This window comes from Motacilla alba, chromosome 2 (genome assembly GCF_015832195.1).
Source record: "Motacilla alba alba isolate MOTALB_02 chromosome 2, Motacilla_alba_V1.0_pri, whole genome shotgun sequence".
In the NCBI taxonomy this organism is placed as follows: domain Eukaryota; kingdom Metazoa; phylum Chordata; class Aves; order Passeriformes; family Motacillidae; genus Motacilla; species Motacilla alba.
The window spans coordinates 13,432,634-13,446,085 of record NC_052017.1 but is presented as its reverse complement, the minus strand read 5'-3'; the positions used below and the strand labels follow the sequence as shown (position 1 = coordinate 13,446,085).

At 39.6% G+C, this 13,452-nt stretch overlaps 1 protein-coding gene across 19 annotated transcripts in view; it reads right to left on the bottom strand.

Moving 5' to 3' along the window:
• PARD3 (par-3 family cell polarity regulator) overlaps nt 1–13,452 on the bottom strand; it is a 443,621-nt gene that overhangs the window by 164,453 nt on the left and 265,716 nt on the right. For all 19 annotated transcript variants that reach the window (XM_038128982.1, XM_038128975.1, XM_038128984.1 and 16 more), the window contains 2 exons: nt 10,536–10,724; nt 9,905–10,075 (listed from right to left, as the gene is read on the bottom strand). In XM_038128982.1, coding sequence (XP_037984910.1) covers nt 9,905–10,075; nt 10,536–10,724 — 360 coding nt within the window. The remainder of the gene's footprint in view (nt 1–9,904; nt 10,076–10,535; nt 10,725–13,452) is intronic.

Here is a 13,452-nt window from a genome sequence, read left to right as displayed (position 1 = left end):
CAAATGAGCTAGAACTTCTCATCCTGGACAGCGATAATTTGCAATGACAGCTCTGCCTAATGACCAACTTTCTAACCCCTGTACACTGCACCCCCCATGGTGCCCTGTCAAATTTCAAATCCTTCAGCAGAAAATTGGTGAAAAAAAACCATTCCATTTTGGTGTCTCTTTGTTGGATAATTTCTTAAACAGACAGTTGGGCTGTTTCCAATACCATCAGCAGACAGCTGGGCCATCTTCTGCACACTGACAGCTGAGCACAACAAGCCCCTTGTCAGGAGCATGGAACAGGAATTCTCATTTGGAATTGCGCTGCTGCCTCAGTGACGCAACTTGCTTTCAAATGAAATCATCACACCCTGAAGTTTTGTAATTAGGAACAAAAGAAAAAACCACAAAAGTTGTCAGACTTCACCATAATTTTATTTTTAAATTGAGTTCTTTGCTCTGTCTTTCCTGACTGCAGAGTAAAGAGGTCTTACATGCTTCATTCAGCCTGGAAATTCCTCTAATCTATTGCTGCAGCATCCAGAAAAGCAGAACTGACAAGACCTGGGGTGCCCTCCATTCCAGCCCTCAAATCCCTGGGAGCTGACAGGTCTCTGCCCACCACAACTGCGGCCAAACTCTCCAGGGCATCACAAGAGAGATGCAGTATGTGGTCAAGTGATGGACACAGGCTGCTTGGCCTGTGTCCATCACAGGAAAGAGAAAGGCTGCATATACAGCCTCCTGCCCAGCTGCTCTCCTTCAGAAGACTGCCTGAGTATCTTCCCAGCCCAGCCTTTGCTTTCAGAAGCTGGTCATCCCTTGCTTTCCTACAGTGGCCTCTCAGATTTTTCAAGAGGTCAGGAAAAAGTCAAGTTCTCCTTGGTGAGGCCAAGAGAATCAGTCCTCAGGGGAACACAGTACCTAAGAGAGGCAAAGAAAATAATTTGGTATCATCTACCTGGATTTAGCAACCCCATCAGCCACAGCTTTGCTGTCAGCACAGCCCCTGGAAATGAGAAGAATGAGTACCTGTGCATTCACAGGTCACTGTGGATGCCCAATGTAGCAGGACCCAGTTGCTCCCTGCAGAGATAAGAGTCACCCCACACCATGGCCCAGTCCTCATGCCATCCAGCCTTCTGCTGCCCCTAAAGTTCTTGGTTCACCTGGGCTCCAGCACCCTGCTGTCCTCTCAGTAAGGCTACCAAGGCACTTTGCCAAGATCATTAAACCAATTCATATGAACATTCTGAGCTGAATTTAGCTCTATTAAAAACAACTATTAAAAAACAGATGTATTTGTAGAAAAGTAGTATGAACTCAGATATCAAAGCATTAGCTCTCCTAACCAACATGCCTCTTCATATTGAAGTATATAGTTAAATCTTAAAAACACAAACCTTTGTCCTTACACAAACCCCACAGCATTTATTTCATACATATTGAAATACAATGGGGTCCAGATACTCAGAAATACTGAGGATGCTGCAAACTATTTGAAGCCACTGGAAATGCTTATTCCAAGTACTGACTGATCTCCAAACAAGCACGGAGGAGTAGTTCATAGTTTCAGGAATTACAATAACAAGCAACATGTTGGTTGTTTTTTCTTTTTGAAACAGCTGCCCATTATTAATCACTCCACCCGCACTCCCCAGACAACTAAGAAATGTATGCTATGAAAAAGTTTTAAAAAATCTGCTTCAAGGGCTACAAAGCCCTGGGCTTTCTCCCCAGCAGAGGCTTTGAAGTGAGCCCGATGGACGGATGACTTGTGACACGCGGGCGCTGGCGCGACGCCTGGGGCACGGGGGCAGAGGGTTGCGAAACGCCGCGTTACAGTCAAGGAGACCGCGATCGGGAGGTCGCAGACTCTGTAAAAATTATTATTTCTGTTCAAAGCCATCATCTGTTTAATATAAATGAGATATTTAATGAAGTTCCAAACTGTAGACTTATCTCTCCCAGTTTGATAAGCACTGGGGAGATTTACTGCATCGGAGGGTCAACACAATTACAATTGGAGGCACGTCAAGCTGCAGGAGAATAATAAACTTGCAGTGCAAGTGAATTAGACTCAATAAGGTTTAAATTGTGAAATGAGGATTTGTTTTATTAGTTTTTTTAAATTGCAGATTACAACTGACAGCTTTACTGAAAAGTAAATTAAACAATATTTGTAGACTCTGTTCTAAAGGAATCTAAGGCACATTTGAAAAGAAATGTTAACTTCTGAAACACTTCACAAAAAAATAAGCATAGCAACATGAGACTGCTTGAGAGCTTAAACTTGCATGATAAAGGTACTAAATTATGAACTACCCTTTACTCCACTGCCTTTAAATAAGGTGTGAAAATGTATCAAAGTGCTTTGGGATTTACTCTCCCAGTGCTATATCGATGACTTTATGTAACAAGTGTCCAGCTTTTAGTGAGCAATATCACACAATCCTTCGTGTGACAAGCCATCAACTTTCAGACTCATTTGTAGAAAGATCTCAAGAGATTTTCAAAAAGACACTGACAAGAAGATGGTTCAGAAGCAAAGAAATATATAGAAATTCATTCCTGGTAATACAGTAAAGTACCGAATAAATAAAAGAAATAGCAGGAGTGTTGCATTTATACGGCCATGTTTTGCAAAGTGAATCACATATTTTATCATTTCATCAGTAAAAATTTATCAATTTCTAATTAGCATCTCAAAAGATGAGTTTAAACAAAGGCATTGACAGCCAGCTACACAAACACTTTACAGAAGATACAATGCCTTTTATAAAACACCAAAAATTAGACAACTGGCTGTCACAAAAAACTACAAAATGCCTTTTCTTTACATTGTTAACAGAAAGTCTGTGCAAGAAAAGAAACATACAATTTGGAAACCGTGTTGTGGTCAAGACAAACAGTCCAACAATACAAAGCAAGACTGCAGTTCAAATAGACTTGTTCCTCATGATGCATTTCTAATAAAGAGCTGGAATCATACATTCTAGTTCCTTCTCTTAGCCACTCTCAGTGCTATCTGGTATAATTTGATTTGATTGACTGATAAAGAGTGTTGTACAAATTCCTAGCTTCATTAAAGGCCAGGCAAGGAAAGAAATCCATGTGGCAACTGGCTCCCTATCAACTGCTGCTGGAGCACCCCTTGGTGTGCCATTTCAGAGTCACAGACCAACCGAGGGCAGATGAAACCACTGGAGATTATCTGATCCAACCTCTTGCCCGAAGCAAGAGTAGACTGTACAGTGCCCTGCCCAGTTGGGTTTTGAATATCTACAAGATCAGAGACTCCTCAACCTCTCAGGGCAAGTTGTGCCAATGTTGATCTCTAAGAAGGATTTTTTTTTTCTCTTATGTGTAGAGAAATTTCTTGTATTTTGGTTTATGCCTGTTGCTTCCTGTCCTGGCACTGGGCAGCTGTGAGAAGAGTCTGGATCAGTATTCTTTATTACTTCTTTATTACTTTCATCAGGTATTTATAGACATTGACTGGTAAAGATCCCCTCATCTTTCTTCCCTCTAGACTGAAAAGAGAGAGTTCCCTCTCTGCATCCTAGCACTGATCTGTACTAAATGACCATATTAGTAAAAATGCAATAAAACCTCCCATGCTACAGATTGCCTGTAGCTCCTTTTCTATCCATTCTCTAAAACTAAAAAAGCAAGATTAATTTTTTAAATAAAAAAAGGCTCTACCCTGACCCTTTGTCATTCAGATAAAAATCAGCTGTTTGCTAAAGTACTGTCTGTACCAGCTAGCCCAGCTGCTGCTTATCTAGATGATAAAAGGACAAATAATGCAGTCCCTTTTACTTAAACACCACCATCCATCCTATTTGAAGTTATGTACATAAATATGAAAAAGGTTTATGCACAAGAAGAGTGCCAAAATATTCAAAGCATAAACAAACTTTTTTTTTTCATGAAAAAAGAATCAGACTCCCTTTTCCCTTCAGAAAATAAATTGTCCAAATATAGGAAAGCAAGGGTTATGGATGTTACAGAAGTGGGTACACAAATTTGCTAAATATGACACTGCATCCAGAATGCTGAAGCTCTTTCTGTCACACAGAATTATTCTCCAGGCTTTCTTTTTTCCTTCATATCTCTGTACTGTGGTTAAGATGTCCAAAATACTACAGCTTTGTTTTCCAACATAGATACTTTTAAAATACTACTAGTCTATATCAAGGCATCAATATCAAAGGCATTAAAGAAACTAAGTTTTCACAGGACTGGACTAAATTTTAATTTTATGGGTTGAAAACTGGCTAAAGAATTGGACACAAAGATTGATTTTCAGGATGGAGAAGAGTTGTAGATTCCCCTAGGAATCAGAGCTGGGAACAGCTTAAGTTGATAAACAGCTTTATCAATGAGTTGGGATGGGAATGAACAGGGAAATCACTGTGTTTGGAGAAGATGCTAAAGACTTTTTGACAGTTAAATTCCAAAAGGTCATCACAAGACTAATCTAGTGAGAAAGAAAAAACAAACCTGTCACCTACATTTCAATGTAGGTAACTTGGCAATACATGCAGGGGAAAACGATGCTGAATATTTTATACTTGCACACACACTAGAAAATAGAAGATGCTTGTTTGTTTCTTTTATAATGAAACCACTCATTTGCAAAGTCTCGCTGATCTATCAGTCAATTTATTTCATGAATGATGAGGTCCTTATACGGTCGGGAATCAGGACTCTGCTTCACAGTTCGCTCATTTTCAAAGGGAGAAAAAAATGAACAGACATGCATGAAGAAATCTGGGGATCTGCAAATCATTTGCAAAGCTTCATTTCAGGCAGGTTCGGCAAAATATTCATTCTGTCAAAAAAAGAAGGGCGGGGGGGAGGTCTAAACAAGAAAAACCCTTGAAATTTCTCATTTTGACAAAAATGGTGATGCTCTCTCACTTAATGGCAGACAAGTGCTGCCTGCCTGTGACATGAACAGAGTGCAGACATGCAATCTGTGTCTCTAAGCTGTCCAGGTTGAAGGACTGAAAAGCACAGGATTCCAAAAGTAACAATTCCAAAAGTAACAATTACCTTTATTTTCTTGAATCAGCACATGGAGCCACCAGCTGCAGGGATGTGCCTGGCTGTTGTGCCTGAGTGCTGAGCACGTTCTGGCGCTGCAGCCGCCAGCTGTTTGCCCATAAAGGCTAATCACAACAGCATCACTAATTAACAGAACACAGCACAAGGAACTCCACTGTTTCTCCTTAAATCTGAGCAGTTTAAAACATTTCAAGCCTGAGTTTTAAAGATCTAAAAAGCTGATGGCCGCCTCTTCTGAAAAATGAGGTGTTAAAAACTGGCCATATATGAATATCAAGTCAGTATTATTGTTATTCTCTCAACTTTTCCCACTGTTTTCACAACTTTGGAAATGTGTCTTAAAGAGTCTCTCCGTGCTTATGTAGGAAACTTGATGAGTTAGCAAGCAAGGCTGGAAGCTGAAAACACAGAACAGAACAGAACAGAATGTTTACTTTTTTTAAAATGGGGGGAAAGGGAACCTCAGATATAGCCAAATCCCAAATTAAATGTTTTTGTTACACTAATCTAACAGTGTCCATCAAACATTCAGCGTGTGATTTTGTCTGGAGTGGCTGAGATATTAAACACAGTTTTGCAAGGTTTGTGGTAGCGCAGCTTGCAGAATTCTACATTGCTGTACTCTGTATAGACATAATGCAAACAGGAGAAAATCTCAGATGCACAGCTTTGGCTTAGAGTTCATTCATAACTAACACTCCATGCTTATATCAATATTTACTACAATACAATTCACTTGAAAACCTAGATGGATTACGCACTATCTTCTGGTGAGTCAATGAAAATTCTTCCTAGAGGCAAATCTTCAGCAAAACCACAGCAGCACAAAATCTCTTTTTACCTTCCGGGAAGTTTGTGGTCTCTTTTGACTCTACAGTTTTGGAAGGGTTGATGATATAAATGCCTCCCTGCCTCTCTGAAGTCAAGATAATACTCTTACGGTGTTTATGTACATTTACATTGTTACTACAATTGCTCTGAAGGCTTAGTTTACAACAGGAGAACTTGTGAAGCTGTTTGAGAATAAGGATAGCATGGGAAAGGAGTATCCCAGGTCACTTCACAAAGTTTTGAAACAGTTTCATGTTAAAGAAGCCAAAGAAAACTCTCTGACAAAGACAGTGGCTCTGCAGCAGATCAGAGGCAACTGTTCTGCCTCTCTCAACCCAGGACAACAGAAGTTCTGTCATTCACTTCTAGAAAGCAAACAAAGTACAAAAAGGACACAAAAATCCTACTCTAAATTGAAACATCAGAAACAAAAATCTGCAGAATCGTGCTGCAAAATTAATTCTCCCTCCTCAGCAATTCTGAGGGCTGATTGTGAAAATTGACATTAAAACCAAAAGAACAGTTTCATACCACTAACTGCCTTAAAAATCCAATTCAAACTCAGTTTTACTAAAGAAAGAAGCAGACTGTGTAGTCTATCTCAAAGGAAGTCAGTTTGACTTCACAAATGCAAAACAATTGCTGAACTTGAAGGCGGGGGAAAAAAAGGCTTGGGGTTTTTTGTTATTTTTGCTGTTATTCTGTTGAGGGATTTTTTATCACCCAGAGAGCAACTGCTTTTATCATCCACATGTTTAGCACAATTATTTCTGCATTGGCATTGTCACCCCTTGCACAGATTTCCCTTTTGAGACACCTGTGGGTGCTCCATGGTGTGGCAGGGAATCAGCCAAGACCTGACCTCACAGGGCACTGGAACAGAGCAGAGTGAACACTTGTTCTTGGTGACACACAAAAGGGAGTAACACCAAACCAGCTCCACTTAACTGTAGTTCAGACTAACAAGAAACGAAGCTATGTTTTTGTCTACAAAGTGGGCACATACAATGCTGAATCAACAAAGGAAAGAAATCAGTTGAACAGGATATTTTTATCTGCTGGTTTTTTATGGTGAATCCTTTGAAGAACAAAAAGAAGGAGAAAAGCAGAGAAAACACTGGGAAATACTTTTTCCAAAGTTGAACGTTTGTTTTTATATTTAATTAAACCAGTAAACCCCCCTTTCTGAGGAGCTGGGGGCGTTTAGCCTGGAGTAAAGAGAAGGCTAAGGAGAGACCTTTTTGCTCTCTACAGCTCTCAAAAAGGAGGATTTAGACAGGTGGGGGTTGGTGCTTTCCCAAAGGTAGAAAGTGATAGGACAAGAGAAAGCAGTCACCAGTTATGCCAGGGAAGATTGAGACAGGATATTAAGTAAAATATTTCATGAAAAGTACAGTCAAGCTTTGGAACAGGGATGCCCAGGGAAGTGGCTGAGTCACCATCTCTGCAGGTCTTCAAAACGTGTAGATGTGGCACTAGGCAACATGGTTTAGGGATGAATTTGGCAGTGCTGGGTTAATGGTTGGAGTCAACAGTCTTTAATCTAAATGATTCTGTGCTGCTATGGTGATAAAAGGTGGGAGTTATTAAGATAAGGGTCTGCCATTTTTATGCTGTTGTTTCTAATCTGCAAGCTCCGGAATTTGCCGTCAGTCAAATGTCATCTCTTTTTGTGTTCTAATACTAAAAATCTTTCCTGGTGGCTGTTACTGGAATGTTCCAAGGGGAAAATTTGTATACCAGCATGTCTAAGCAATCTGTGATGCTAAATTAAGCAAAATACAGCCAAGACAAGGCCAGCCACTGAGGTGATGCTGTCTCCAGCCAGTTTTCAGGCCCCACAGCCACTACTGAGGGACCGAGCTGACTGAATACCACACTCATATATGGTGTTCCTGCAACATTCAGATATAACATTATCACAGCTTATCAGTGTTACATCAGCCTAACAATATCTAAAGCTTAAACTGGTCACATTCTTGAAAGAGGATATAGGGTTTAATTGCAAAATACCAAGGAAAAAACCTCTCTTTGCTTTCCATTTCATTGAAGTCAGGGCATTGCAAGACTTCCAGAAAAGTGACTTCTTGCATATTGCCAGCTCAGCAGGTAAACAGCTTTACAAGTCATCCTTTCATCATATTAAAATATGCAAACAGTATTGGCATCGTATTTCCTTTGGGTAAGTGTGATAAAAGCAATAATTCTTTGGAAAAATTACTCACAAAAATTACTTTGTAGAGATGATTACTACAGCAATAGTGACATATCAATGCTTTCCTAATCATTATAGCTCATCTTGCCAGCATCTTAAGGAGTTGGGAAAATGCACAAAAAACTGTAAAGGAGGCCCAGAAAGGCAGGGCCTATCCTGCCCTTGTGCAGGTACATTTCAGTGTATCTAAATCTGTTTGCACAATCAGTTCTTTTATCTTGAAGCACATATATTGCAGTCAGCTGTGCTGCTTTTGGCACCCGATTTCTGCAAAATAAATTGTATTAAATGCCAAGCACATATAGCGGACCAAGCTACTCTTGAATGAGTAAAAATTGTGCTGGATTCAAGGAAAAATGTCTTTGTTTCATCACTGCTGGATTATCTCCCTTGTGTTTACAAACACTGTCTGGATTAATTAAATCGAGAAGACTTTCACTAGGACAAAACGGATCAGGTTCTACATCCTTTTAGGAAAAAAAAAAACAAAACCAACTAAACACAGAAATAGTCTAAAATATTTCACCCTTTTTGTGTAATAACATGTAGTAGCATCTACAAATTGGAAATTGGGTAAACAAGGAACAGTCTCCAAAGAACAGTCTGAATTAGGCCTAGATAAGGACATCACCACATACAAAAAAGGTCAGAATTCCTCCAACACTAAGCAAGACAAATCCAACAAATCCAATAAATCCAACAAATGCAACAATCCAAACTGGCTTTCTAGCAGTGTGCATATATAAACATGCATGTGTACAAAAACTTTGTATAAGCAGTTAATCAAGAGGAGCTTAACACTTTCAAAAAGCCTAGTGTCTTTCTCAGACATGATTTTATAATACACTACGGACTGATTTTTTCTGAAGGTTAGATTTATGCATTAAAAAGTACACCATTCTTTTTTCCCCTAGGCAGGAGCAGTGATACTAAACCAATTTGTGCACATCGTTTTTGAAGCATGATGATTAAGAAACAACATTCCTGATAAGACCTTACTATATTAGCAAGAATGAAAGAATTGACTTTTAGATTTCTAAAGAAGAGATGCATTTCTGACACACCATTCAGCTGTATCCTACTTAACTCAGTCCTTTCTTCAATTTCTTCTGAAGTCTAATTCAGTCTTCCCCAACATCTACAGTCCTTCTCATTATATTTCCATATATTCCTAGTATATAGCATTACTTACATTAAATAGAAGCTAAACTATTAGAAATCATGAATATATTCAAAACATCAACAAATTAATATTGCACTAGAGAAGACAAAAGTCGCAAATCATCAGAAGAATCACCATTTCACCCTAAATTCAGTAGTTCAACCTCCCCTACAATTAAGGCCTAGACAAAGTTTTGTAGAATCTATACATGAATCTTTTGTTTAGATAAAATATAATGATGAAATATAAGAGCTCTACTCTTAGTTAAAAAAAACTGGAAGTGACAAAGAAACAAGTCAGTTAACACAAAGTCTATAAATGAAAGATCTAATAGACCTCCATAAAAAACTCCGCTGAACAAAAATCACGTAAACAGTGAGATCCAATTACAAAATCAATACAGTTTTATTCAGTGTTTCCTGTTTTTCATTGACAAAAATTCTCGAAAGAAAAACTTTATTGATCAGTAATAACGTTAGCATGTCTAACACTGAAATCCAGATAATTCTGTAGTTCTCTCTTTCTTTAGCTTCTCAGATATTATTTTTCAAGTCCCAGAGGAAACATGACATCTCCTGTAAACACAAATACCTCAGAAGTGGAAATTGCCAATCCCAATATCAAAAGCTTATTACCTCATTGCATTTACTTATTCGCCTCGCCACAATAAGCTGAATCATTCCTCGTTTGTTCCCTTCAGTGGACATGGACCTCCTTAAGGTTTCCATAGCGTCTTGATTTGTTTTGCCCAATAATGATTCTCCATTAACTGCTATTAGTTGATCATTCACTCGAAGCCTGCCATCCTGGAAACATAAAAATTATAGATAGTTACATAAAACACACACAAAGGAAGATTTGTCTACTGGAGAGAATAAAAAAAAAAACCAAATCAAAAGAAAAATATTCAACCAACTACACTCAGTCCTAAGGGTTTATGGCGAAATGAACACTGCAATAATAGCTTCCATTGCAGCCACTATAGGAAATGTCTATTCCAATTACAGATTTGCACTGAAAGCTATTATCATAATCTGTTTGCTCAAGCAGCATACTAATGGAACTGTACCAGAGACCTTCCCGAATCTGTTAGGGCTGTTTAAATCCTGGGACGTGCAAACACGTGAGTAGAAATCTAAATGCTACCTCTGATGGTATAATTGGTGAACCCTAGAGATCTCATTCTTCTTCAATCTATGGATATTTGCAAAATAACTTATTATGGAAAATGGAGGAAGATCAAAGTACACAGATATTCCCTCTTACCTTGGATGCTGCTCCACCATTAATAATGGACTTGACGAAGATTCCTAAATCGGCATGGTTTTCTTTTGACCGGTTACCTTTGACACTCACGCCAAGCCCAGCTGACCCAGAGTCATTCAGTGGAACTTCAAAAGTGAGGAATTCTCTGGTGCCATCAGGTGTGAGGACAAGCTCCTCTTCTTCTGCTTTCTGTTGGGGAGATTAGCATGGATTTATAGAATAGCATTTCTCTGGGAATTCTCTTCCCCCTACAGCTATTAGCATTCAAAACTCTCTGCTTTTTACTACAATGCCACAATATTTTCCACAGTAATTACGTGAAGAAATGTGCAGAAATAGTGTATTTTCAATCACCTCCAGCTGACGCCCAGGTTCAGAAATACCTTAAATATGTCTAAGTGCTTCTCTCTCTAGTAAAGTAATTGCATCACATGTCATTACTGAATCTGCCATCAATACTAACTCACACGTAAGTTCCTATTTCATTAGCCAAAAGAGAGCTTTATCAGAAATATTTTCCTACTTGCAAACCTACAGAATTTTTGAAGTACCATCACCATCTATGGAGCTTTGCAGTCTTGGAGAGAAACTAAGTTCAAGAAAATTAAATTCAGAAATTACTTGTTCACCCCATTTTATTTAAAACGACAACTACACAGCTGAGATCTGCAAAAGCACATCTCTCTGGTGTTGTCAGGCTTATCATCAAATCCAGCTCTGAGTGCCAGTTTTCCTCTTTTTCCCAGCTTTGCCCTTTAGCTCTGTCCTCTTACCCATCTCTCTGAATCTCTGTTGTCCTCATAACCCAGTTTTAGCCTGGCTGGGAAAATCCAGGTTTTAAGCACCCTGAATTACAGTCACAGGCCTGCCACAGCTGCCAGCAAAGAGGTGCTCAGTGACACTTATCCATGCATCCAAAAGCCATACAGGTGACTGGCCTCATGCTTCACCTCCTGCCAAATGCAGGGTGGCTACAGGCTGGGACCAGAGGCCTTGCAGTGTCCCCACAGAGCAGTGACACTCTTGGGGCAGCAGAATGAGCACAACAGCCAGGAATGAAAGTGGCTATGCCCTGAGAAGCAGTGCTCATGTCCAAGAGACTTCCGCCAAAGGGAGGAACGGGAGGGACAGGCTGTTCACCAGCCCTATCTCTTACAGTAGATGCTGTTCACTTGTTTCTGATCCTCTCTCAAATCCAACAACGTGGTTATAACCACTTTTGGTTATAACTTTATCAATTAACAAAAAAAGTAATGCCCTTAAAGGCATGATTCTCTGCTTGTGAACCCGACTGCGCCGGGGTTTTTTTCACCTACATGAAGGAGAAAGAGAACATACAGTAGAAGGTGCACACTAAGGTCCAGCATCAGCAGTTCTTCTCTGGAAGAATTAATCTGGCCAAATTTTCATAATCTTAGCAACATGTCACCTCTGTTTCTGACACTGATTTTATACCAACTTTTCCCACATCACTGATCTATTTGCAAAGCTCACTCATATGAGTGAGAACACGTATGAGAAGTTAATGTGTGCCTGCTGAGCTGTCCCTGTTTCTTAAGACTTCAGGAAATGCAAACACAGCCTATGGCAAAGATAGATGTGAAAGCCATGTGGAGCACAGCAGACTGAGATGATCAATTTGGGCACAAGCACGCTAGTTGTGTCACCATTGACCTAGAAATACAGTGCAAAAATGTCACATGGGAACGCAGTCAGACTGCTGAGAGAGCCGCAACAGCTGAGGGAAGAAAAACAGGAGTTTTCTCTTTTCCCACTTGTTAAAAGCGTGAACCTTCATGTGTTCACCAGCCCTTCTCTTTGCACTAGACTCCTTTTGCTTATAACTAAGCACAATGGTTCATCAAACAAACCCAAAAGACCCCCCAAAACAATGAAAAAAATTAATACCCCCTATCAACGTGCCATAGCTAGGCTGGCTTCCTTGTGAATCCCACTATTCAAACATATGTCTTGGCCACATGAAGCAGCATGAGCAACACTAGCTGTGAGGAATGGAAAGGTGTATTGTGACCATTGAAAAACACGCTATCTACAAGATGTTTCCCAAATTATGGGAAAATTACCACCCTAATTTTCCTGCTTGGCTCACAGAAGCACTAGCTCCAGCATACATTTGAATCCACATTTTGTCGAGTGGCTGCAGAATAAAACAATCTGAAACAGATGCATGTTAACTTATAGTTTTTGTAACACTGATCACTTTCATATTCCTTAATAAATAGTAGTAGGAATAAAGCTTGTGAGCCAAAAGAGAGATAAAGCCAAGGTAGGATGTGTGGTTTATCCAAGAAAGCAGATATGCTTACTGAATTTTTGTTTACTACTGTTAACATAAATTTAGAATCAATTTCCCTCTTCCTCCGGTATTTTCTAATCTTCAAACAATCCACCAAAACTTCAGGCAAAGCAGTCTCCCAAGCCTGTCAGGTGCATTTCTATATGACAAGGGGTCAGTTGGAGCGAGCATCTCACAAGCATCCTCAAAGACTTGGCTAAGGGCCTCTACCCTACTTCTCTTCAGTGAGAGCTGTGATATCAGTTCAGCACTGTTTTAATGTGAGGCTTATGCTTGCTTGTTTCCTGCAATCTTGAATAAGGAAATAAGGCAGTATCAGGCTACAGACACCTGAGTGTGCAGCTGAAATGTGAGGCCAAAACCTGGAACAAACTACTCTGAAGCAGCTGTACATGAGCAAGCAGATCATGCTAGTGAAAAAATGAGAAACAGCAGCCTCAGCACTGGATCAGAAGTACTGAAAGCATGAGAAAATTGCTCAACTCACCCAAGGAAGAAAATTACCACTATTAGGCTACGGCTAAATTTCTTTAGGGACTTCAGAGGGTATCTACAATTTTTCCCACCTAAGCACATTTGCTTTACCACCATATCTGTGTC